Below are 27681 nucleotides of genomic sequence, written 5' to 3' on the forward strand. Positions count from 1 at the left end.
TTCCTCCCCTTTTCTTTTCTTTTTCATATCAACAACAGTTTTTCCTTATTAATTAAAAAAATTCAACCTCTCCTCTCAAAAACCGTAGCCTAGGCTGCTTTGATGCTCCCACCCTTCTAGCTCATTCTTGCATCTTCAGCCTTCTTCTTAACTTCAGTTCTCTAACTTTCTTGAGCTTCCCAAAGGCCAAACCATCTTCCCTAGATCTCATCTAGAGAACTTTCTTCAAATGACCTCAGAAATAATCACAGCAGTGACAAACAGACTCTCCCCCTGCCCACCAAGGATTTCCTAGGTAATTATCACACCATTTCATGGACCTCTGGCATTTCAGCCTAGGTATTCCATCACTTTCCCAAGTGCAGCTTCGTGGAAATGCATATTTAAATAACCGTATGCCCCCCAAAAGTGATTTCTAATCTAGTCTACCTCTTTTGTAAAAATACTGGTTGTGACAGACTAAATTGATTTCATGACTCATGCAGTTTGAAAAACACTGCTTTAATAAAATATGGATATGGGTCAGATATCAGGGTGTTGGATCTTCAGGAGATGGTGAGAGAAATAGGGCCAGGCCTTTGCTCCCACCAAAAAAACAGCAGTGCGTAAGGGAGTATGTACACAGATTACAACTATGTAAAATGCAGATAAGAACATTAAAAAATGCCAAAAGTGAATTCAGAGTAATATAATACTTTAATATTCTTTTTTTTTTACTGTAAAGTCATTTCAATTCACAATAAAAAGGTATAATTTTTAAAAAGTCTTTTCCTGAGTAAAAGTCAAAAAGAGAGAGCATCTAACTAACTCCAGATGCACCAGAGATCTAAATGCGGAAGAAAAAAAAAATTAAAGCACAGAAACAGTAAAAGAAAACATAGGTGCATTTTTTCTTTAATAATCTTGGAGTGTGGAGGAACTTTAGGTGTGAATCACAGAACTGGATACTGTAAGGAAAAAAGATGCATAGATTTTTTTTTTTTTTTTTTTTGGCTGTGCCGTGCAGTTTGTAGGATCTTAATTTCCAGACCAGGGATTGAACCTGGGCCTATGGCAGTGAAAGTACTGAGTCCTAACCACTAGACAGCCAGGGAATTCCCAAAAGATGCATAAATTTAATTAACTAAAGATTAAAAGCTTCTTCATGGAAATAAAAAATAGGACACATGACAAACTGAGTAAAATATTTGCATAGTACCTGAGAAAGAGCACATTCCTTTAATTTATAAAGGGCTCAAACAAATCAACCAGAAGTGGTAAATATGGGCAAAGTGTGTATGAACCAGCAGTTTATGGGGGCGGAAATGTAACAGACCAATAAACATAAAAAGCATACTCAACCTCACGGAAGACCAAAGAAATACAAATCACAGCAATGATATATCACTGCACCTCAATCAGATTGCCAAAAATAACAAAACATTGATAATATTCTGTGTTGGTGAGGATGTGGGAAAATGGAACACTTTTGATGGAAATGTTCATCCATTTGGAGGAGCACTTTGGCGATATCTTTCAATACTGAAAATGCACAAAACATTTGAATCAACAATTTGACCAATAAATAATAATAAAATACTCACGAAAGTACAGAAGGTATAAGTTATAAGTATAAGCAAGATTGTCTTAATAGCAAAAAAGTGGGAAAATACCTAAATGTCCATCAATAGAAAACGAGGCAAATATATTAGGGCACAGGATTCCGAGTTGCCACTAAAATGATAAAGATCTGTATTTCTTGATATGGACAAAAGTCCACATGTGTTATGGTTGTTAAAAAGAAGTTATAAGGTAGAATGTTTGACTGGTCCTATTTTTTTGTAAAAGCAAAGAAAAACAAGCAAAAATTGTGTATGTACATGATGAATGAGCAGAACAAGTCTAGAAGACAACACAAGGGTTTTCTCTGAGTAGTGGTACTTACTATGAAGACTGTCACTTTATACTTTATATAATACCATGTTTTCTGAAAATTTAACCCACACCACGTAATAAGAAACATATCGTATATACGAAATACTATATATTATATATACATAATACTATATAGTAAATATATACACATAAATAAAGTATTATGCATACACGTTGGGCAGAGGTGAAGTAAGGTACCAAAAGCAGAGGGTCGTTTATGATAAGCTTTAGGGCTCCTATCCCGAATACATTTGCGGCTCTCTGCAGTAGACCGTGCCTTCTCCTGATTCCTCCCTGCTTCACAACGGCTTCCCTCTCAGGTCACCGGGAGCTGCTGGTTGCCTAACCTGGAGCTCTGAGCTCTCTCTGTCCTGGACACTGACACCCAGGCTCCCCTCTGCTGTTGCCTTTCTCTCCTGAGAGCATTTCTCAGGTCACCTCATTTGTTTCCTATTTGTCCAATGTCTTGGGGATGGAAGGGTGGGTAGAAGAGTGGAGTCCCTCATCAAATGTGGGAGGCAGAGGGACTTCCCTGGGGGTCCAGTGGGTGAGACTCCACGCTCCCAATGCAGGAGGCCCGGGTCCGATCCCTGGTCAGGGAACTAGATCCCGCACGCATGCCGCAACTGAAAGTCCGCATGCCACAACTAAAAAAGATCCCGCGTGCTGCAACTAAGACCCAGCGCAGCCAAAATAAATAAATTAAAAAAAAAAAAAAAAAACCTGGGCGGCAAAGGCTGAGGACCTGGCCCCCCTTCCCTCTGGATCCCCTCCAGATCCTACTTCCTGGTGTCTGATCCTCACTGGCTTAAAGCCATGGTTTCCAAACTGCAGGTCACACAAGGCATCATTTCAGGGAGTCGAGGCCAGTGCTTTAAAAAACTGAAAGAGAATAGAAAGAAAAATAGCAAAATGCATCATATATTAAGGTTACGTGTTGTTGGGAAATATATATGTATATATATTTTTTTAACTGTGTCACAGTCAGAAAGTTTGAAAAACATAAAGTGATTAAGAACAGTCTTGAGACAGCAGTCCAGCCAGAAGGCCCCAGCCCCTTTCCAATTCTGGGCTCTTCCTCCCCAGACCAAACCAGCAAACCAGAAAGAATGATAAAAAGGAGAGTAGGACTCTGACCCCTCACGGTGACCAGTTCACTCCTGATGGATCTAGAGGGCTCCACGTGGGTCCCGGAAACGATCCTCGCTTGACATTGGAACCATATAGCATGGTCTTGCTCCTCAACTGTGAATTTCAGCGTCACAAAATTCTGGTTCTGGGAAGTTTTTTCTCTTTTTTGCTTGACGCCTTTTACATTTAGTTCGAATTTTTCAATTGTGAAATGTATTGGAGCCTTTTCCTCTGGGACAGAGCAGTTGACCATCACGACCCCGCCTTCTATGACCTCCTTCTTGTCCAGCGTCACCCTGGGATCAGACACTCCTTTGGGGGAAGAGAAAGTCCGTTAGTATGTTTGCTCCAGTGGCACAAGCGTCCCTCAGCTGAGTCACTGTGGCTGACCCATCTGAGGGTTCTTTTGTTTTGTTCCCAGAACCTCAGTGCTACCTACCAGGTAATTACTGAGCGAGTATGTTTCCAGCACCGTACCAGGTACTTTGAAAAATATAAAATATGTTTAAGATGTGGTTGGTGCTTTCAATGTTTATAACTCCATTGGGAAGGCAATCATCCCAACTGATAGAGTTAAAAACAAAACAAAACAGCCAGTATTTATGGATATTATTGTGATTGTTGTTATAATTTATTGAATGCCTACCACAAGCTAGGATTGACTTTATATCCATGACCCGATTTTCTAATTCTCATAATAAAACTCTTGGGTGGGCAGGAAAGAGAAAATTATGCCCATTTTACAGATGAAGAAGGTAATACTCAGAGAGGTTCAAGACTCATCCAAAAGCTCACAGCCGTCAAGCCCCAGAGCTGAGACTTGACTCCAGGTCTGTGTGACTCCAGAGCCAGAGGTTGGGGGGTTGGGGGAGAGGAGGGAGGCGTGGCCTCTCAGTTCAGAAAGCAAAGCTGAAAATAACCAAGCATCAGAGTGTGTCATAGAGACAGTGAGTGACGGAGCAGTAGGGAAAGGAGGAGGCCCTCTTTGGCTGGGGGGATCAGAGAAGATCCTAGAGGAATCTTGAAGGGAGGGGGTTATTTGGACACATGAGGTGGGATGAGGGCTAAGGACAGGCATTTCAGGGCGCACATGTGCATGGGGATCTGCTTGTGCCAAGTGATAGGAGTGGCTTTTCAGGAGGGCCGTCTGGAGCCGAGGAAGGGCTGGAGGGGAAAATACAATGGGTGGTAAGCCAAGGTCAGATTCGGGGGAGCCAGGAGAGCCTGGCTGAGACTAGATGTCCCATCCAGCCCCCGTGGTCTGGGGATCATGAACTCCACCTTGGAGTCAGACAGACTTGCTTGTATCCTAAAACTGACTCTTCCTGGATGTGCCACCTCCCCCAGTCACCTAAGACTCATGAACCTTTTTTCTTGACCCACCCAGGTCAGAGATGGAGGGCTGTCCTCTTGGGAAGGAGATCTGTACTGTGTTCTCACCACTGCTATTACTTCTGGTGGCAGCTGTTGGAAAAGGTGTTCTTCTTATTCACGGTTGGGTCCTCAGTCTGGCTCAGAGTGAGCACTCGATAAATGGTTGATGAATGAACGAATTGCCTTTTGTCTACTTCAAAAACCTATCATAATAATCAAGCGTTGGACAGGCCAACTGTGGAGTCAGATAGATCTTGGTTCTCACCCTGGCTCTGCCTTCTACGGGACCAGTCCACCCAACCTCTCCGAGTGCCAGCAGCCACACCTGTACATGGGAGGGACCAGGCTTATCTGCCAGTGCAACTGCAGGAGGAAAACGCAACATGTGTAAAGCACTTAGAATTGTTTATCTCATGAGGGCCTGATAAGCGGTATTCCTTATTGCTGGAGGTAACAATAGTATGAATGACCATTCTGATCACAGAAGTGAGCTCAAAAGTGCAGAAATGACAGCTATGTCAGCAGCTGTCAAGGAGGCACAGGGCTGAATTCACAAACTGTATCCATTAAATCATCCAAGTTTGCCAGCGCATTTCTTTTCAACATACATTTCCCAAACTCTTGGCCTGCCAATCTTTCCTCATCACTAACGTGAATACCTGGACCTGTTGGCTCCTCCCCTGTCCGCAGTGGAGATGGAGGAGGGCTGGTCTGCATCCCTGTGGCTGTTGCCCCTGGTGACACAAAGGGATGTCTGGCCAGCCATGCCCCGACAGACCAGAGGACACCCAGGGAGGAACTGGCCTGGGGGGTGATGTAGTCAGGTTCTCCCCTGTGAGCCTCAAAGCCTGACGGGAAGGTGGCCAGAGGTTGTATACTTTTGAAAGGAAAACGCCCCCAAACACTTGCCCACTGGTTCTTCCTGCTTCTTGTTTGATGAAAGGGTTACTTCTTTCTAAGGATGGTCTGGGCAAGCACCTCGCACACAACGGGCCATTCATTCATCCAACACTCCATCACTAAGAAGGCTTCATCTGCTACCCATTTAATCCTCAAAACAAAACAACCAGGATTTCCCTGGTGGCTCAGTGGTTAAGAATCCGCCTGCCAATGCAGGGGACATGTGTTCGAGCCCTGGTCCCAGAAGATCCCACATGCTGTGGAGCAACTAAGCCCGCAAGCCACAACTACTGAGCCCATGAGCCACAACTACTGAAGCCCGTGTGCCTAGAGCCCATGCTCCGCAACAAGAGAAGCCACCGCACAGCAACGAAGAGTAGCCCCCCGCTCACCACAACTTGAGAAAGCCCGTGCACAGCAACGAAGACTCAACGCAGCCAAAAATAAATAAATAAATTTATAAAAAAACCAAAAAAAACAAAGCAACCTTCAAGGGTACACACAGATTCCCAGTGATCTCTATTTTAGAGACAGGACATGAAGACCTGTCTTCAGGAGGTGGAGAATTTGACCGAGGGGCACTCTGCTGGGTTGGCAACCTCTTTCTCAGCTCTGCGCTTTCACTTTTATGCTACATCCCTTTTCTCTGTCCTTTGCCCCGCTTCACCATCAAGCAAATTCCCACACGATCTTCTATATCTGGACCCAGTGTCCCTTCTTCCAGGAAGCCGTCCCTAACTTCACTAGGCAGAATTGTTTCCTCCCACCACTGTGCTCCCAAGGCGCTCAGATCAGATGACTGTTGGACCGCAATGATTTGTTTACATGTCTCTCTTCCCCACAGGACTGTAACTGCATCCAGAGCTAGGACCTGTCTGATGCATTTTCATGTCTAGCACCTATTTTTTTTTCCTGACTTGCAGCCTTGGGACATGCTTCTTGAAGGAGTAAATCGATGAATGAATGGACGGATGGAACTCTATGACCCAGATTTCCCACAATGATATTTCTCTTGTTTTTCCATCTCTATTTCTACTTGCTGTTTTCAACTGTTTAATTTATTCCACAGTCATTTATTGAGGCCTACTGTGAGCCAGATTTTTGTTTGTTTGTTTGAGATACAAAATTAGACCAAACACCATCTCTTCCCTCAGGATCTCAAAATCCAGAAGAGCAGACAGATATGTGAGAAAGTTGCAATATCGAGTCAAATAGTAATTGCCGCTTATTGGAAACTCATTATGTGTTGGAAATTGCACTAAGCTCTTTACTAACAGGATATCTTTTAATCCTCTTAATAACTTCCTGAGCTCTGTAGTATTATTAGCTCCATTTTACTGATGAGAATTTTAAAGTGTAGAGAGGTTAAGGGACTTGTCCAGATTGGAATCTAGGCAGAGTGACTGCAGAATCCAGAGTCAACACTCAGCCCCGTGACCTTGATACCAATACCACTGAACGCAGAGAGAGCATAAGAGCTGTGAGGACTGGGACCATGGGGGAGATCAGTTTTGTTTGGGAAAGTGTCAGAGAAGAGATCATTGAGTTGAGTGTTGAAGGAGAAATAGTTCACGAGGAGACGAGATGAAGAGGGTATTCCAGGGAGAGAAAATAGCATGTGCAAAGGCATGGAGGTGAGGAAAAGCCTTGTGTACTGGGAGCATGTCTAATGCCTGCATTTCCAGGTTAGGAAAGTGTCGGGCAGATGAGTGAGGATGATGGACGGGCAGGTAGGTCCGGTGTTACGACTCGTTCGATCACCATGCTGGCTCCTGCATGTGTTCACGCTTCACCTGCCTGAGCTGTGTTCCATTCCAGGGACTCACCTCTCACCAACACCGGGTACTCCTCAGTCGTTTTCTCCTTGTTGTTCAGGATCACAGTGCATTTATATGTCCCCGCGTCATAGACCCGGGCTTGGGGAATAAAATAACTCTCTGTGTTCTCCATGGAGGAGACGTTGTGAAACAGCACGTCATCCTTGTAGAACAGCACCTGGTGCTGAGGCTTGACACTCGAGGTGGTGCTGACATCCACGACGCACCGCAGGGTCAGGTTCTCCCCGTTTTGCACCTCCTGCTTCGGCAGGATCTGCATGTGGATGCTGTTGATGGTGAAAGCTAAAGGCCAAGGGGAGGAGAGCAGACACACCTGTTATCTCAGAAACAACATCACCACATCAGATTGGTATCATCACATCCATGCAGTATAGTGTCCAGGTGAGTAGTGAGTAGTGACTGTGTGTGGCGGGTCAAGCACGAGGCAGCTAATACTAAGCTGCTCATATTCCCACCATGACAAGGTGGCAGTCTTCGGAGTGTGACAAATAAAACATGTCCATAAGATGGATGCAGCCTGTGAGCTGCCACATGGTGGCCCCTGGAGAGAGCATAGGATTCAAGTAGACAAACGTTCAAGTCCTGGCTCATCACTTACTGTGTGACCTTGGGTGATTAACCTCTCTGAGCTCAACTTTCTCATCTATAAAATGGGGTTATAATACCTACATAGTAAGTTGTTGTAAGACTTACAGAAGACGAGCAGGAAATTACCTAGTGATTTCCTGGGTGTACCAGTGCCTGGTACACGGTAATTGCTTGATAAATGATGGCTACCACCATTCTGAAATCACATGCTCACGTCCAGCCGCTCCCCCAGCCCCACTCCACCCACCCACCCCCGCCTGAACAAATTAGCACAGTCTCAACTGGTGTTTTCTAGCTGATGAAGTCAGAAGCCTCACCAGATGGGTGAGAACTTGAAACCACTTTTTCTCATGCATCTTGCTTCCCGTTTTTGCTTTGGCTGCTAAAAAGTATAAGCCCCAAATTTTACCTCTAGCAACCTTTGGGATGCATTTTTCTGTGCTAAAAGAGTCACAGTTTTATTTGACTGCCATATTTCCCTCTCATTCTGATTTCCTTATTTATTTTATCCTATTGAACAATAATACATATTTTTTACAAGCGGTCCCAAATCATTTTACAAACAAAAAAAGGTATAGCAAGGTAGCTGGCCAGAGATACTGGCAAAAAATGGTCTTTCTCTCTCTCTCTTTTAATAACGTCAAACTGTTTTTGAACACCTTAGAATTTAACTTGTCTATAATATGTCTCAGGTTTTAAACTGAATACGACAGTCCATCCTTGTGCCTTTTTTTCTGAGCAATTAATTTAACAAAAAATGGCATCTGATTAGTCATGAGATGAAACAAGATGATTGTTTAAATTTATTTCTTACAGCAGTAATCTTTAGAATTCCCTTTTCTGTCTTACTGCATTCCTTATTAGCTCCTGGTCTGAGGAGCTTGCTGGGTGAGCTCTCGGAACAGAAGTTTCTTTGAACCATGTTTAGTTTCCCGTAGATTGATACGTTCCCGTCCCAGGTAGGGACAGGCAAGTCTCCCTACTCCTTCAGTACCTCCTTCTTCATTTCAAGCCATGCTGTTAATACAGTGATTCTATCAGGAGATGGTAAAGAGCAGAAGATGAGCGTAGAGTCAGACTTCCTGGGCCAAATCCCATCTCTGCTCACAAACTGTGTGGCTTTTAGTAAGTTACTGAGCTTCTCTGAGCCTCAGTTTGTTTATCCATAGAATGGACATAATAACAGTAAGTGTAAAGGAGAACCTGAGTTTAAGTTCTTGGAGCACAGTTCCTGGCACAGATGAATTGCTTGCAAAATGTTAGCTAGATTCTGTCAGTCACAGATATAATACCAACTCTTGAGTCTTGAGGTCTCTAAAGGTCTTTCTTGAAATCATATTTCTAGTCAATTTTTTCAGAAAAAAAATAAAAACCCAATAATTTTTTAATTTCCCAGGTGAATTACAGCAACTTCTCCAGACTCCCGGTGTTAGTCATCCCACTGTGTTGGGCTACTTTAGTGTCATCATCCTGAATGAAACGCATACCCATGGCTGGTACACCCCAGACTGGGACACAGAACTGGGTACAGGAAGAAAGCAAGTCAGGCACACCCAGTCCAAACCCCTGATCCCACAGTCATTAGCTGGGCGTCACTGGGAGTTACTTAACCTCTCCAGACTACCACCTCTCCTCCTATAAAGTAGGAACACTAATACTTGCCTTCCCTGGTATTTTAATCTTGAACAATGACGGAACCAAGGTGGCTGAGAGCACTGAAGGGGCAGGTTTGTATTGCCCGATGCCTGGCCCCTGATTGACACCTCCTTCCTGCTTCCTCAGTACCATTCATTCAGCAGACAGTGAAGGGGGCGTCTCTGTGCCAGGCACTGGACCCAGTACTGGAGGTTCAGAGAAGGGTAAGATTGGCACAGTTTCTGCCCACCTAGAGCTCACAGTCTGCATTTCACAGTTCTTCCTTATTCCAGGCCTTCCAGCCTCAGCGCCAGCCCTGCCTGGGTCTCCTACAGACCATCCCTAGGGAGCTCTACCACTGTTTAACAATTTTAAAACAAACTTGGCTAAAGCATCAGGTAGCAGTTTTTTAGAGAGGATGATGTGCACTAACACAAGACGCTTCCGCCTACCTTGCTTTTCTAAGCAAATCTAATATACATCTGCTTAATAAATTAACGCAGCTGATTCACTGGTAGGAACCACACACTTCCATGGTCAGCAGGAGCAGACAAGGAAGAAGAAAGGAAGGCAGGACATGGGATTTCCCTGACGGTCCAGTGGTTAGGACTCTGCACTCCCACTGCAGGGGGTACGGGTTCGATCCCTGGTCGGGGAACTAAGATCCCTCATGCTGTGTGGTGTGGCCAAAAGAATTAAAAAAAAAAAGAAAAAAAAAAAAGAAGGCAGGACAGGAGAAGGAAAAGCATTTTTTTTTTAATTATTCAAGATACAGGGCTTCCTTGGTGGCACAGTGGTTAAGGATCCCCCTGCCAATGCAGGGGATGTGGGTTCGAGCCCTGGTCCAGGAAGATCCCACATGCAGTGGAGCAACTAAGCCCACAACTACTGAGCCTGCACTCTAGAGCCCGCGAGCCACAACTACTGAGCCCATGTGCCACAACTATTGAAGCTCATGCACCTAGAGCCCGTGCTCCACACCAAGAGAAGCCACCGCAGTGAGAAGCCCGAGGGCACCGCAATGAAGAGTAGTCCCTGCTTGCTGAAACTAGAGAAAGCCCGCACGCAGCAACGAAGACCCAATGTAGCCAAAAATAAATAAATTTATATTAAAAAAATTATTCAAGATACGGATCTCAGGGCTTCCCTGGTGGCGCAGTGGTTGAGAATCTGCCTGCCAATGCAGGGGACACGGGTTTGAGCCCTGGTCTGGGAAGATCCCACATGCTGCGGAGCAACTAGGCCCGTGAGCCACAACTACTGAGCCTGCGCGTCTGGAGCCTGTGCTCCGCAACAAGAAAGGCCGCGATAGTGAGAGGCCCGCGCACCGCGATAAACAGTGGCCCCCGCTTGCCACAACTAGAGAAAGCCCTCGCACAGAAACGAAGACCCAACACAGCCAAAAATAAATAAATATTAAAAAAAAAAAAAAAAGATACGGATCCCAGCTCATTGACTTGATGCAACAGAACAGCAGCCTAGATTTTATCACCATGACCACCACCCTTCTGGTATCCAGCCTTCAAGACGGGCCCCTGTGAGCCTTGCCTTCGGTTATCACACCCACATACGGTCCCTTCCCACATCAGACCAGGGTTGGTCTTATGACCAACAATACAGCAGAAGTGCTAGTAGGTGACTTTTGAGATTAGTTTGTAAAAGACATTGCAACTTTCATCTTGGTCACTCTTTCCTTTTCTGGGATCATTCACTCTGGGCAAAGCCAGCTGCCATGTCATGAGCACCCCTATGGAGAGGCCCACATGGTGAGGAATGGCCTCGTGAGTGGGCTTAAAAGCAGATTCCCCAGCGTCAGACAAGCCCTCAGATAACTGTAACCCTGACCAACATTTTATCTGCAATCTCCTGACAAACCCTGAGTCAGAACCACCCAACTAAGCCATTCCCAGACTCCTGACCCTCAGAAACTGTGAGATAATAAATTGTTATCTTAAGCCACTAAGTTTTGGGATAATTTGTTAAGGAGCAATAGATAACAAACACACCACCCAACCTTCAAATATCTCTACCTGACTGATGTAGAGAACAAACGTAAGAACACCGGGGGGGAAAATGGCGGGGGGCTGGTGGTGGTGTGATAAACTGGGAGATTGGGATTGACACGTATACACTAATATGTATAAAATGGATAACTAATAAGAACCTGTTGTATAAAAAAGTACATAAAATATTCAAAAATTCAAAAAAAAATCTCTACCTGATTATTAAGATAATATGGAAAATATTATCCTCTTTGTGAATAAACTTTCCAGGAACAGCCAGTAATGAGACCTGTGTGTAGGTCTCATTATTTACACGATAGAGTGATTGCTACAACCCGGGCCTCCCGCAGGTTCACAGATGGGTGTCAGGGGGCCCATGAACCACCTCTGATGCGTTTCTTTGGAGACAGGACACAAAACGTTCAGAACTGTAATGGAAGGACGGGGTTGTAGAATAGCCTGAAGAGGCCAGACCTTTTCAACCTGGAGAGACGAGGGGCTGATGGAGATGATCCAAGTAACAAAGTCACCACAGCACAGATAAGGCACCTAGCGACCACAGCGCCAAATCCCCAGATCCTAAAACAAAGGGACCTGCTTCCCTCTATCTCGGGCTACGGGTCAGCAGACGCTGATGCTCCAGGGAAGATGAGGCATCATGACTCAGCCAGCCACTCGGCCCTCAACCTGGAAATGACTCAGAAAGAAAGGGGGCAGTGGGTAGAGAAGGAGGGGCCCCCCGTCATTGTCAGGAAAATCCAGGGAGCCATGAGGCATGGAGGCTCTGATGAACTGCGGTGCTCAGAATGGAGTGTGCTGACCCAGCTCATCTGAGTCTCAAGCACCTCCAAGTTCATTTCGAGTCCCTTTCAGTGAGACATTTCTTGAGCACCTGTGTCAGGTGCTGGGATTACAAGGTGAATAAGAAAGCATCCTTGCTGTCCTAGACTGTGCAGGCTGGTGGGGACCCAGATAGCTGGAGTACAATCATGTAAGCACCAGGAGGAAGGGTTGCCCAGGAGAGGCCAAGGGAAGCCTGAAGGAAGTGACCCCTGAACTGAGCCTTGGACCAGGACAGGAAAGGGTGGTGGGGTGCTCGGGGCAGGAGAACAGCATGTACCAGGGCACAGAGGCATGAGAAATCAATGCATTCTGGGCATTGGTGGTTACAGGAGACAGAGTGTGAGGCTGGAGGGTCCAGGGGGCCAGGTAGGAGGGGGCAGAACAGAAAGCCTTGCCCACTATGCTGACAAGCTGTGCCCTGTCCTGAGGGTTTTGCCGGGGAGGCGGTAACAGGATGACACTGGAGCTTTAGAAAGATCACTGTGGGCTGGAGGAGAGACTGGAGGCCTGTAACAACCTGGACGATGGTTCAGGTGAAAGCTGATGCAGCCTCTGCTCAGGCAGATGCAGTGGTGCTGAGGAGAAGGGGTGGACTTGAGAAATATTTAGTGTATGCAAACGGACTTGTTTTTTGGGATGAAGAAAATGTTCTGGAACTAGACAGAGGTGATGTTTGCACAACATTATGAACGTACTAAATGTCATTAATAATAACATTTGTAATATGTATTTTACTTGTTTGATTGGCTATGGGGATTGAGGCAAAGAGTGGAAGATAAGGTTCCTGGATTAGGTACCCGGGGGATATGGGTGCCGCGGGCTGACGGAGACAAAGCCAGAGAAAGATAAGGGCAGAGCCAAAGTCTCGGTGGCGCAGCTGGTTTGAGGGGCCTGGGGGACCACTAGGAGGAGATGTCAACCGCTGGCCCCGTGGGAAGCTTGATGGTCAGGGGAGTGGCCAGAGATGGAGTGGACTAGAGGGTGGGCATGTGGAGGTGTACAGTGCGGGGGGGTTGAGCTTCAGAAAGGATGAGACCCTGGGAAAGTCCAAGTCTCCCGGGGGAAAAAGGACGGTTTGTCAGAAAGGTGGAAGAACACCAGGGAAGAAGGTCTACGAGGCCAAAGAAAGAGGCTCTGTGCTAACACCGGGGTCCCAAAGGCTAAGGGCTGGACATGATAATGGCATCTATGAGAGGGTTCTAGTAGCAGGGAGGCGTGGGGGCCAAGGCCAGACCTGCTAGGTAGGGGCGCCTGAGAGGTGAGGAAGCAGAGACGGTGATTAGAAACCAGGCATTGGAGAAGTTTGACTGAGGAAGGGAGTGGATAGATAGTGGGGCACAAGATAAACGGGGGGGTCTGGGGGGGTGGGGGGATTGTTTGTGATTTTTCTTTTTCCTAAAAAACCAAGAGCTACCAATCATGTTTGTAGACTGAAAGGAAAGAATAGATACTAAAAGTGGGGTGGAGGCTGAATAAAGACAGCGTGAGAGCCTGGGGGAGGAGGGTGATGCCAGGGATGGGCTGGGAGCCCAGGTGGACAGGCTGGCCCTGCCCCACCACGGGATAGACATGGCCTCTGAAGCCAGGAGGGAAGTCAGGAGGACGGGTGGGGAGGAAGATAAGCCTGAAGCCGGGGCAGGGCGGGAAGTGGAGGGAGTTCCCTCCAGACAGCACTGTGTTCTAGGTGAAGAGGGAGCTGAGGTCATCTCCTGAGACTGGCCGGCTGGGGCTGGGCGGGGGCCCGAAGTAAAAGGAGAGGAAGGGCCAGGGCGGACCAAGCACCTCAACCATGGAGTAGGCCACATGGAGCAGGCTGGCAGGTCATGCACGTGCAACGTGGTCCTGGGTGGCCTGAGGAATGTGAGACCTGGGTCCCAGCCCCCACTCTGCCAGCACCCAGTGGTGACCTTGCACAGGCACCTTGTATAAAACAGGGCAGAAGCCTGAGGAGGGAGTAGGAGAGCCTCCCGGCTCTGGGTCCTGCGGCTCTGAGGTCTCCCCTGAAGGTACGAAGACCCTTCTCTAGGAAACCTGGGCAGGGAGAGATCTACCTCCCCCTGAGGTGAGGACAAAGATGGGAGAGAGATTGGAGCAAGAGAAGCAGAAGCCCAGAGGCACACGTGTTGGCAGGGTGTGGTCTGGGCTAGAGCAAGGGCACAAGGGCTGGAGTGGACAGAGCGAGGGAGGTGCAGGAGCCATGATGGTGGGTGAGCTAGGACCATAGGAAACCATTATTTACTAATCACCGCATGCTGGGCTGGCACGTCACCTCTTTTTATCTAATCTCATCTCATACTGATGCATCACCCTCATTTTACAGATTGGGAAAAAGGCTCAGAAAGACAGAGTAACAGTGGCTTTAAAGATTTGAGTCAGGCCTATGGCTCCAGGCTCTGGACAATCAGGTTTTGGGAAGGGGAGGTTCTGGTGCTGATGTCCTGCTATCCGGCTCTTTTTGGACGAGTCGGTTGTTTCTCTGAGGTGCAGAGATATCATCAGTCAATTAGGTTGATTATGAAGATAATGGACATCCTGCCTCCATGGGTTGCCATGGGGATCAAACACCCATCGAAGCACATGGACACACGCACAGGAGACCCGCCAGACCGGCTTTGCTAAGTAGCCAGCACGAGCCCTCTCTGTGCAGAGCTACTGCTCCAAGCCTTGGCTCAATAAACCAGTGTCACCCACACACATCATCTCCAAATAGCTCTACAACTGTCTGCAACCCAGTCACCCCGACTCTGCGTGGAATGAAGTGACCTCTGACAAGGGGATCCTGTTCTGTGGGCTCTCCCTCTATTCAGCCCCCAGACCCAGCCCAGTCCCCTCCTTCACACGGTCCAGATGAAGCAAAACAAAACCTGCTTATCTATTTGTGTGTGTGGGCATGTGTTTCTGTGTGTGTGTTGCACTGCCGTGCAGCACGCGGGATCTTAGTTCCCCAACCAGGGATCGAACCTGTGCCCGCTACAGTGGAAGCGTGGAGTCCTAACCACTGGACCACCAGGGAAGTCTCCAAACCCGCTCATCTTAATGATTCAAAATTAGCTCTAAAGTGGATGACAGACCAGATTTCAAAGACAGGCAGGAGCCCCACTTCCCATGCCCAAGCACAAAATATTGCAGATACCATTGTAGCCTCATGGGTAGATGGGAAATGATATCTAATCTGTTTTAGATCATTTAGGAGAAAAAAAAGTCACAACAACAATTTAAACTATGTTCTGACTTCGGGACTTCCCTGGTGGTCCAATGGTTAAGAATCCGCCTTCCAGTGCAAGGGACACGGGTTTGATCCCTGGTTGGGGAACTAAGATCCTCAACTAAGCCCGCACGCCACAACTAGAAAGAAGCCCCAGCACAGTGCAAGGGACACGGGTTTGATCCCTGGTTGGGGAACTAAGATCCTCAACTAAGCCCGCACGCCACAACTAGAAAGAAGCCCCAGCACCGCAAGGAAAGATCCTGCATGCCGCAACTAAGACCCAACGCAGCCAAAAATAGATGAATAAAATATTTTAAAAAAATAACTAAATAAACTATGTTCTGACTTCATGGATTTAACAAACTGATTATATCTCGTTTGTGAATAAACAATCAGGGGTAGGGTAGGATATGAAAGAAAGAAATTTATGGTAGAACAACAAAAAACAAATTATGGAATCATTTTCTTATCACTGCCCCCAATCCTAACAGACAGCAGTTCACCAGGATCTGGAAATGTATGCGACTTCTAGAACATGCTGACTAAAACTTGGCTTAGAATAAGTGTTTTGTTCCAAAACCTTCTTTAAATGCAGAATCAACTTTAGCTGACAATTTGAATATGTTTCTGAATTGTTATAAACATTAAACCCGAGCAATTTGACATGAGTTTTAAGAGTCACAGGTAGGAATTTTACAACTTACAGTTTTCTTGACCCTCAAGGCTTGAACCTGGAAAAGACAGGAGAAATAAGTTGATTTCACGAGCTTCAATTCTCGTGAAGTTTAAGTGATGTGGGAAGAGAGGGAAAACTCACAGAGCAGAAGTGTCAGCAGGACGCGGAGCCACATCGTGCCCCCTTGGGTCCACCCCAGCTGCATCCTGAGAGTGAGCGAAGGCTTCGGGTAGTTAGTTCTGCTTTTGCGCCATGCTCCGGAGAAAGAAGCCACTTCCCACGCAACGGAGGTGAGAAACCTGCCCCGTGAAAAGCAGAGACCCATGTGGGAGCTTCTCCAGGCACCGCGGACAAACCGGCCGTGTTGCTGGTCAGGTAATGGCGGCCATGCTGGAAACCGGGAACAATGCTTGGGCGGCCTCATATCTCCTCAGGAAATGACTGGCCTTCCTGAGGGGCCACCGGGCGCAGCTGCTTTGTTTAGTTTGTTTAGAGGGAAAAAAAGGCACAAGTGACATTTGCCTCAGCGTTCCTGACCCTCCTTGCGTCTGGCCTGGATTTGGGGGCCCCTTCTCATGGCAGCCAGAGAGGGTTCCTCCCTCTCTCTGACCTCCCCGCAAAGGGCTTCTCTCCCTGGACACTCACCAAATCTCTGTTTTTCCTCTGGCCCCTCCAAGGGGGCTCTTTCCATACAGCCTAAACCTGGACCTCCTGCCTTTCCTGACAAAGGCATGGAGAGGGCTGACTTTTTCAGAAAATTGCAGGTTTGTCAGGGAGACCCTGTAATGGCTCCCCCCATTGCCCTGCAGAGAAAGTCAGTTTCCAATCCTGCACGATCCAGCCTTACTTACCTCTCCAGCCTGGTCTCTCACCTCTTCCTTCCTTGCCCCTACATTCTGGTTGCTAGAATTTATAGTTCCCAGAACACATCACATGTCTGTGACTTTGCCAATGCTCTTCCCCTGTCTGGAGTACCCTTTCCCCTCTCCTTTTCTGGCGAATTCCTACCCATTCATCATAACTCAGTTTAGGCATCAATCCTCTAGCATCGTCCCCTGTCTTCCCCACACTGAGCTGCCCTTCCTCTGGGCCCCCTCACCTCCCTAGTCTTCCTTTGTCAGACACTTTCTACCGTGTGCCATAATAGCTGCTCCTCCCCCAAGTGGACTGCTGGCTCCATGACAGCGGGACAGTGCCTGGTACCTAGTAGATGACCAAAACATTAGCAAAATGGATGACTGACTGAAAGAGGACAAGTTAACTGTATTGTCTGAATTAGATGATCATTGCCTTGGGGTAACGGTGCTGCTTTCTGAAATGCTACCCTTGAATACCGTCACACGGTAAAGCTAAGTCAGATTTGAACGGGGACCAGAGAAACCAAAGACTTCTCTGCCTCAGGGCAAGTACCAAGAGGTGGTGGCTTCCAGCTAGAGAACAATACCTCTCTGTGATCTACAGTTCAATGGAAGTTTTGATAAGAGCTGTTAGAGAGCAATGTATGCCTAAAGGAATTTTTTTCTATTGTGTTTTTTTGTTTTGTTGTTTTTTTTTTTTTTGCGGTAAGCGGGCCTCTCACTGTTGTGGCCTCTCCCCTTGCGAAGCACAGGCTCCGGACGCGCAGGCTCAGCGGCCATGGCTCACGGGCCCAGCCGCTCCGCGGCATGTGGGATCTTCCCAGACCGGGGCACGAACCCGTGTCCCCTGCATCGGCAGGCGGACTCTCAACCACTGCACCACCAGGGAAGCCCTCTATTGTGTTTTTTTACTTCTGTTGTTTTGTATTTTCCATTCCCCACTGTAAACTATCTCCTTTGGCAACCTACTGGAAATTACCCCCACCAGCTACCAAATTTTGATTTGGCAGGAAAAAAAAGGAAACGCCCTGAGTAATAAAATAAATGTTGGTTTCAAAGGTAACTTTTACAAACTGTAGAGTAAGCAACTTTTGCTTCTCAAAGTGACATTCAAGCCATACTGATAAATGTCCCACCGCATGGCCCTAAGTTCCAAAGTAAACTTCTAAAAATTAGTCATTGTTTCATCCACAATGCTAGTACTTTTAGAACACCAGGAGAAAATAAAGCTTTATTTCAAAAATGTGTTAATGTTTCAAAAGAAAAGTGGAAAAATTATATCCCACAACTTACACTGTGCACCAGAATAAATTCCAGATTCAACCATCTGAAGGTACAAATGAAACATAAAAGTTCTAGAAGAAAACATAGAATTCCTCATGATCTTGGGCAAAGGCTGGTTTAACTATGACTTAAAATCCAGAAGTCATAATATGAAAGACTGATAAAGTATACTCCATGAATAAATGTTCTGCTTTGCCCCCCACCCCCAAAAAAAGTTCAATCAAGAGAAAAACTATAAACTGGAAAAAATATTTGCAACTCACATCATAGACAAAGAGCTAACCACTCTAATATGTAAAAAGCTCTCAGAAATCAAGAAGAAAAGGATCAACAATACAAAAGGAAAATGGACAAAGGAAATGAACACATAGATAACATAAGAAAAGTTACCTGAAATTTATTTTTTAATTTTAATTTTTTTTGGCCATACTGTGCAGCTTGTGGGATCTTAGTTCCCTGGCCAGGGATTGAACCTGTGCCCTCGGCAGTGACTGCTCAGAGTCCTAACCACTAGACCACCAGGGAATTCTCAGAAAAGTTATCTGAAATTTAGAAATAGGCAAAAAGGATTACAGTGTATTCTTTCAATACAGTACTGGGCATTGACCAGCAGGCTCTCCTAGGGATTACCTGACTCTCTAAGGGTACATAAATCTTTGTTTGAATTGCTACTTACTATTGACTATTGTCAGTAAAGGCAAACATTCACTTACGTAAAGTTGATAGCAATGCAAAAGATTTTGTTACCTGTAGTGGGTGGTGGAAACTGGGCAACTAGGAATTTTTCATTGTAAACCTTTCTGTACTTTTTAGTTCTTAAGTTATGTGACTTTTTATCTTTTATTTTTGTATTACCTTTTAAATTTTTAAGAAATTGGAAAATTTAACAGCTTTATCGAGGTATAACTGACATACAACAACTGCACATATTTAAAATTTACAATTTGGGAATTCCCTGGCGGTCTAGTGGTTAGAACTCTGCACTTTCACGCCGAGGGCAGGGTTCAATCCCTGGTTGGGGAACTAAGATCCCACAAGCCGCTGGGTGTGGCCTAAATAAATAAAAGTTACAATTAGAAGAGTTTTGACATGTGTGCACCCTGTGACATGACCACCACAATTAAGAAGGTGAATATATACATCACCCACAATAGTTTCCTTGTGCCCCGCTGAAACAGGAGGGAAGTGGGCAGGGCACGACCTTTAAAAGAATGACATAGCCTGAGGACACAACATAAACTGATCAGAACCAAATAGGTCCAAGACAGCAGACAAGTCGACTTCCACTAGACCTTGAGCTTCAGTATACCTCACTGTAACACATCAGCAAGCTAAATGACACACCCACAGGCCCCATGACAGTTCCAAGGCTGACCATAAGGGTCAAAAAGTGGGTGGTAGCCCAATTCCTGGAAATCCCCTCTCCTTCCCCAAAATGGCTGGAATACTCCTCCCACTTATTAGCCTATGAAATTACGCACCCCTATAAAAACCGAAAAACCCCATACCCTGGTGCCTTTCTCACCTTTTGTGTTTCTCTCTGAATAAATCCACTTCTTGCTTATCATTTTGTCTCTTGCTGAATTCTTTCTGCAATGAGACATCAAGAACCTGAGCTTCATTAAGTCCTGAGACCAGGTGTGTAATCTCAGTTAACAGACCGTGGGTTCAAATCCCAATCTGAGTTACATGGTTTCACCTTTGCAATCCTTTCTTCCCTGAATCCCTCTCCCCACACCCACCACCCCCTATGCAAACATGATCTGCTTTCTGTCACTATGGGTTAGTTTGCATTTCTAGAATTCTATTTAAATGGACTCATACGGTATGCACTTTTTGTTGGTTTTTTTGGTCTATCTTCTTTCAATCAGCATAATAAGTACTTCATCCTTTTTGTTACTGAGTAACATTTCATTGCATGAAAATACGGGTTTGCTTATTCACCTATTAATGGACATTTGGGTTGTTTTCAGTTTTGAACTAATACAGATAGAGCTGCTATGAACAAGCCTTTGTCTGGACACATACTTTCATTTCTCTTGCATAAATACCTCGGAGTGGAATGCATGGGCCATAAGGTAGGTATATGTTTAGCATTTTAAGAATTTACCAAACTGTTTACCAAACTGATTTCACCATGTTACATTCCCACCAATAATGTATGAGAGTTCTAGTTGCTCTACATCCTCATCAACACTTGGCAGGTCAATCTTCTCAATTTTAGTCATTCTAGTGGGGAGCATAGTGCTTTCTTATTATGGTTTTAATTTGCATTTACCTAATGACTAATGACATTAAGCATATTTTTATGTACTTATTTGCCATTTAATGGGTCTATTAAAATCTTCTCAGTTATTAGCTAGGTTGCTTGTTTTCTTAGTGTTGTGCTTTTAGAATTCTTTATATACCCTGAATATAAGTCCTTTATCAATTATATAATTTGCACATATTTCTCCTAGTTTGTGGCATGTCTTTTTATCTCCTTAATGGTGTCTTTTGATAAGCAGAAGCTTTAAATTTTAAAGAATCAAATCCAATTTATCAATTTTTCCTTTTATGCATCATTCTTTTGGTGTCACATCTAAAAAATCTTTGCCTATCAAAGTCTCAGAAATTTTCCCCAATGTTTTGACATTTCGATCTATTATCTATTTTTTTAATTAAAAAAATTTATTTATTTAATCTATTTATTTTTGGCTGTGTTGGATCTTCGTTGCTGCATGTGGGCTTTCGCTAGTTGTGGCGAGTGGGGGCTACTCTTTGTTGAGGTGCACGGGCTTCTCATTGCAGTGGCTTCTTGTTGTGGAGCACGGGCTGTAGGCATGTGAGCTTCAGTAGTTGTGGCACGCGGGTTCAGTAGTTGTGGTTTGCAGGCTCTAGAGCACAGGCTCAGTAGTTGTGGTGCACGAGCTTAGTTGCTCTGTGGCATGTGGGATCCTCCTGGACCAGGGCTTGAACCCGTGTCCCCTGCATTGGCAGGCGGATTCTTAACCACTGTGCCACCAGGGAACTCCCTATTATCTATTTTGAGTTAACTTTTGTACATGATGCAAGCTGTGGATCAAAGTTCTTCTCCTTCTTTTTTTTTTTTTTTTGCATGTGTATGTCCAATTGTTCTAGCATTATTTGTTGAAAAGACTATCTTTTCTCCAGTGAATTCTCTTTGCACCTTTGTTGAAAATGAGTTGTCCATATATGTGGACATATGTATATTCTGGAGTCGCTATTCTGTTCCATTGATCTGTTTACCCTTATGCAATACTACACAGTTTTGATTTCTGTAGCTTTAAAATATATCCTGAAGTCAGATAGTGTTAGTAGTCCTCAAACATTTTTCTTCCTTTTCAGAGTTATTTGGACTATTCTAAACCCTTTGCCCTTCTATATCATTTTAAAAATCAACTTTTCAATTTCAACCAAAAAAAGCCTTCTGAGATTTTGATTGGAATTTCATTGAATCTATAAATCAGTTTGGGGAGAACTGATGACTTAACAATACTGAGTACCTGACCCATGAACATGGCATATCTCTCCATTTATTTAAGTCTTCTTTACCTTCTCTCAGCAATGTTTTATAGTTTTTTTTAAATAAATTTATTTATTTTATTTATTTAATTTTGGCTGTGTTGGGTCTTCGTTGCTGCACATGGGCTTCCTCTAGATACAGTGAGCAGGGGCTGCTCTTCTTTGCAGTGTGCAGGATTCTCATTGTGGTGGCTTCTCTTGTTGCAGAGCATGGGCTCTAGACCTGTGGGCTTCAGTAGTTGTGGCTCGCGGGCTCTAGAGCACAGGCTCAGTAGTTGTGGCGCACGGGCTTAGTTGCTCCATGGCATGTGGGAATCTTCCCCCACCAGGGCTCGAACCCATGTCCCCTGCATTGGCAGGCGGATTCTTAACCACTGAGCCACCAGGGAAGCCCCAATGTTTTATAGTGTTCAGTATATTTTTCATTATAAACCTTTGTGTCCTTTTTAGTTTTTAAATCATGTGAATGTGTCAGAGTGTTGAAAATCACTTAAAATGGCTGCTGTATCCACCCCAGCCCAGCCCAGCCAGTACAGCAGGGTCACCTGTGCTGAGGCCCCAGAGTCACGTCAACATGGGGCTGGTCCTTCACAGAACTTGTGGATCCTCATGGGAGAGCCTCCCTTGCTATTCTCCTCAGGTTTGTCTGTCTGTCTGTCTCTCACTCTCTTTCCAGGGGAACCACTCCTTCTAGTTCTCAAGGAAATCTCTTCCTTCTCTCTTATAACTTGGCTGTGAGATAAGAACTGAAGCATATATTGTCCATCATTTATTTTATTCCTTGAAAAGATCATCATGCTCCTTATTCTTTATTTGTAAATAAGAATGTCTTATTAAAAGTTAAAAAAAGTATAAAAGGATTTTTTTTCCTATTTCACCTTTTTAAAAATAGGAAATCAAGTGGCTTTTTATATGTGTGTGGCCCCCACATATCTTCCCCTTCCTTCCTCTGGTTCTTAGTGGATTCCTTGATTGGGGGAAAACAAAAATGAAAAAAAGGTTCCGCATAGCTATTTTAGCTTCTTGGTAACTAAACAAGGAACTGACTCCTACATTGCCAGGGATGAAGACCCCAGGAATGCCCACCAGGCAGAACAAGCTCACCCAGGGCCCTATTTCTACCACAGTACTGCTCTCTTCTCCTTCTTCTCAGCCGAAGGGAAGGAGGACAAGGTGTTTTCTACATGCGGTGCTTCTGCCTTCAAAAACCGGGGACGTCACCTTTCATTTAACAAATGACATATCTGAGCTTCAGAATCCCGGTTTTTTGGTGGAGAGTGTTACATTCTGTTTTTAATATGGTTATGGAACTAACTCTGGCATGATCCATATTACGCCTTTGCTCCTAATGATATATAGATATACTGTTCTCTTATATCCCACCATTCTCCCCTTTTTATAAAAGGTAGCATAAATAAATATGCTTGCATTAGAAAAAACAACACAGGGGTTTCCCTGGTGACGCAGTGGTTGAGAGTCCACCTGCGGATGCAGGGAACACGGGTTCGTGCCCCGGTCCAGGAAGATCCCACATGCCGCGGAGCGGCTGGGCCCATGAGCCATGGCCGCTGAGCCTGCACGTCCGGAGCCTGTGCTCCGCAATGGGAGAGGCCACAACAGTGAGAGGCCCACGTACCGCAAAAAATAAAAAAAAAAAGCTATGAGAAAAAACAACACAAAACAGGAATGTCACAAATCTAAATCACAGCAATCCATTAACCGCCTGAAAAAATTGCCTGGTGAAATAAACCTCAGGAAGTGGTTTTTCTGAGAAGCTGGGGTGGGTGGGGGAGGAAGGGCGAGGGAGGCAGGCGGCAATCATGGCAGAGGGCTACAGGCACTGGGCAGAACGGACCTCCCATCTATTTCATGACTACACTGATAGGAAACAAGATATCGGCCATTTCCCCCAGCAGTGACCTGTGACCAGCCCGGGGAGGGAGGTCTGATTAATTAACCTTGTCAAGTTTACGAGTGGGACTAATCCCCCATTGCCAGATTCAAAAGTCACCTAACGGGAGAATGTACACGTACTAACACACAGATCAGAAGCCTGGGTTTCCAGTCCCTTCTCTGCAGCTTAACGGTGTCAGTGTTTTGAGGTTCACTTTCCACACCTATAAAATGGGAATAATATGCCCACTCTACCCATTTCACAGGCTTGTCATGAAGAGAAAATGACAGCTAGTATTTGAAAGCACATTTAACCAGCGGGGCACAATAAGAACAGAATGTGGTAACAATAAAAACAAGAGTAGTAATAACAATTGTTGTAGGTCTGCTTTGGGCCCCAGGTTGCCCCACCTGAATTGCTGGTCTGGCAAATCAGCCATCTTAATGAGCTCAAGCGGAGGGACTCAGAGCCCCTAATTCAATGCCCACCCAGGTGTTGTCCTCATAGCCCCAGTCTGGCCCCTTGCAAAGGTGGGCGGCTGGGAAAAAGGGAAGTAGGTTGGGACATTGTGGAGGGGTCAGTGCTGTTCCATCCCCAGCTGGAGCACCCCCTCCATTCTACTGACAGGACACAGGGTTATATCATGATTCATGGCTGTGGGCATTTTTGCGAGCCCCTTTGTCCATTAAAAAAAACATTATTTGGGGGGAATTCCCTGGTGGTCCGGTGGTTAGGACTCTACACTTTCAATGCCGTGGGTGCAGGTTCAATCCCTGGTCAGGGAATCAAGATCCTGAAAAAAAAAATTATTTATTTTGGCCATGGCACAGCCAAAAAAAAAATTATTATTTTTTTTCATGGGCCTCTAAAAGTATTGTTGTAGGCCCTGGCACTGTGCCTCCTGGGCCTAATGGCTGAGTTGGCCCTGACAGCAAATCAACTGCACAACGGCCCAAAGGACCAAGGGGTCTGCTCTCTTCTGCCCTGAGTAGCCCAGGCACTGGCCTGGAAAGAGGGTCCAGAGCTTCACCATGGGACTTCCCTGGTGGCACAGTGGTTAAGAATCCACCTGCCAATGCAGGGGACATGAGTTCGAGCCCTGGTCTGGGAAGATCCCACATGCCGTGGAGCAACTAAGCCCGTGAGCCACAACTACTGAGCCCACAGGCTGCAACTACTGAAGCCCGCACACCTACAGCCTGTGCTCCACAACAAGAAAAGCCACCACATTGAGAAGCTTGCGCACTGCAACGAAGAGTAGCCCCCACTCGCCACAACTAGAGAAAGCCCGCATGCAGCAACGAAGACCCAGTGCAGCCAAAAATAAATAATTAATTTTTTAAAAATACTCGATAGGTATTTGTGCTTTCCGTTCTCAGAAACATAAGCAACAAAAGAAAAAATAGATAAATTGGACTTCATTGAAGTTAAAAACTTTGGTGTTGCAAAGGACACTATCAAGAAGCTGAAAGGCAATCCACAGAATGGGAGGAAATATTTGGAAATCATATATCTGATAAGGATCCAGAATATTTAAAGAACTCTTATGACTCAATAACAAAAAAAGACAACCATTTGTTAAAATGGGCAAAGGACCTGAATAAACATTTCTCCAAAGAAGATATACAAAGGCCAATAAGCACATGAAAAGATGCATAACATTATTAGTCATTAGGGAATTGCAAATCAAAACCATAATGAAATATCACTTCACACCTACTATGATAGCTAAAATTGAAAAGACAGACAATAATAAATGTTGATGAGGATGCAGAAAAGCTAGAACCTTCTTCACACAACTGGTAGGATTATAAAATGATGCAGCCACTTTGGAAAAGAGTCTGGCAGTTCCTCAAAAGTTTAAAATATATAGTTATAATATGACCCAGCAGTGATTCCACTCTTAGGTATTTATCCAAAAGAAATGAAAATGTGTCTACAGAAACACAAATGTTTATAGCAGCATTATTAATAATATCCAAAAAGTAGAAACAACTCAAACGTCCACCAACTGATAAACAAAATGTGGTATATTCATACAATAGATTGTTATTTGGCAACAAAAAGAATGAAGTCCTGATACATGCTTACAATATGGATGAAGCTTGAAAACATCATGCTAAGTGAAAGAAGCCAAACATGAAAGGCCAAATATTATATGATTCTATTTATATGAAATGTTCAGAATAGTGAAATCCATAGAGACAGAAAGTAGATTAGTAGATTTAGGCTTACAACATATAGACTTATTTTTTCACAGTTCTAGAGGGCAGAATTACAAAATCAGTACCACTGGACTGAAATCAAGGTGTCAGCAGAGCCACAGTCCCTCCAGGGGCTCTAGGAGATCACTTGTTCTTGCCTTCTCCAGCTTGTGGCAGCTGCTGGCATTCCTTGGCTTGTGGCCGTATCACTCTAACATTAGGCCATCATCTTCTGTTCTGTCTTCTCCTCTGTGTGTCAAATCTCCCTGTGCCTTTCTCTTTTATTTTTTTTGGGGGGGCCATGCCACGAGGCTTGTGGGATCTTAGTTCCTCGACCAGGGATTGAACCCGGGCCCTCGGCAGTGAAAGCACGGAGTCCTAACCACTGGGATGCCAGGGACTCCCCTGCCTTTCTCTTTTAAGGACACTTGTGATTGCATTTAGGGCCCACTCAGATGTCCTGTATGGTCTCCCCATCTCATCCCTAACTTAATTACATCTCTAAGGACCCTTTTTCCATATAATGTAAGAGTTACAGGTTCTAGAGGACCTGATGTCTTTGGGGGCCACTCTCAGCCCTTTACAGAGGGTATCATGATCCCTGTTACAGATGGAGAAGCAGGCCCAGAAGGTGAAGTATCAACCAGTTCTCAGAGTCACGTCTGCCTGCCAATGCCTGTCTGGCTGCTCCAGGGCCTCCAGTAACTGACCTTGTATAGCACCTTCATAAGCAGAAGACTCAGATCCAGCTCCTGACCTGACACACACACGAGTCATGAGATCAGGACCCATTTCCCAGGCATGTGACCTGGGCAGTTGCACAGGGCCCTGAGCTCAGAAGGGTCCATATTTGGTTTAATACCCTGTGGAGGCATCTTGAAATTCTTAGTAATATTTTAAAAAGGGCCCTGCATTTTCATTTTGCAATGGATCCATACATTATGTAATGGGTCCTGCATGTGATTTTGAATGAGAAAAGGAATAGATGAGATGAGATGGGTGGAAATGTTCCTGCACACGGCCTCCCATCAGCCCTGGAAAGTACCAGTCACCCGCCCCTGCCCCATCAACCTGCATCCAGGCTCCTCTTCTGCTTGGAAAGCTCTCCCTGACCCCCTATCCCCATCTAGGTAATTCTTCCCCTCCAGGCCCAGCTCAAAGGAGACTCCTGGACCAGAGCAGGCCTCTGGTTGCATGTTCTCAAAGCTCCCCATATGCTCCTTCATAGCTCCTATCACTGTTGGTAACCCCATATTTATCTACATGATCCCCAAGAAGCATCTCCCCTGGAATGGGTCTCTTGGGCTTACGCCAGTGCCCATGCAGTCAACACAATGTCTGATATAGTGGGCCCCGCATAAATTTCTGCTAAATGAGTGAATGAACTGGAAGCACAGCCAGATGTAAACAGTCATCATGTGCGGTAGCCATGCACAGGCCATGGCATCAAATTAGCTCCGGATGGCTGTCCTTAGCGCTGAGCTAGGCTCCTTAGGGCCAGATAGGGCCAGTGTCAGTCCCTAGCACCGGGAGGCAAGATTCAGCCCTGAAGGGAGGGCAGGCCGGAGACCAGCGCAGACGACTAGGGCTTGAGGAGCCCACAGGAGTGAAGAAGGAAGTGTGTGTGGTGGTTTGGGAGGCCTGATCCCCTGAGGGGCCTGAGTGGGCAGTAGCCTCAGCCCAAACATATGTTCTTCCTTTAGGTGAGAGGTGGTTTGGACTGGAAGTGGGCCAGGCCAGGCCTTCCAAGAGGCCCATGGTAATCACTTCTAACACGCTTGGGTGAGCTCAGGGTAGGGCCACCAGA

At 45.5% G+C, this 27681-nt stretch overlaps 1 protein-coding gene across 6 annotated transcripts in view; it reads right to left on the reverse strand.

Annotated features, from left to right (window-relative positions):
- PECAM1 (platelet and endothelial cell adhesion molecule 1) overlaps positions 1 to 27681 on the reverse strand; it is a 93185-nt gene that overhangs the window by 38675 nt on the left and 26829 nt on the right. For 2 of the 6 annotated variants that reach the window (XM_089901426.1, XM_089901428.1), the window contains exons 2-5: positions 16252 to 16409; positions 16139 to 16165; positions 7146 to 7439; positions 3052 to 3357 (exon numbers count right to left, since the gene is read on the reverse strand). In XM_089901426.1, coding sequence (XP_089757552.1) covers positions 3052 to 3357; positions 7146 to 7439; positions 16139 to 16165; positions 16252 to 16315 — 691 coding nt within the window. In that variant the 5' untranslated portion in view covers positions 16316 to 16409. Of the gene's footprint in view, positions 1 to 3051; positions 3358 to 7145; positions 7440 to 16138; positions 16166 to 16251; positions 16930 to 16961; positions 19746 to 19776; positions 19842 to 27681 lie in introns of those variants that run through there. The other 4 variants (XM_089901425.1, XM_089901427.1, XM_022589160.3 and 1 more) reach the window with 4 other exon arrangements.

This window comes from Delphinapterus leucas, chromosome 19 (assembly GCF_059928025.1).
Source record: "Delphinapterus leucas isolate spDelLeu-1000000601 "Yukka" chromosome 19, BTC_Dleu_Yukka2, whole genome shotgun sequence".
Lineage (NCBI taxonomy): Eukaryota > Metazoa > Chordata > Mammalia > Artiodactyla > Monodontidae > Delphinapterus > Delphinapterus leucas.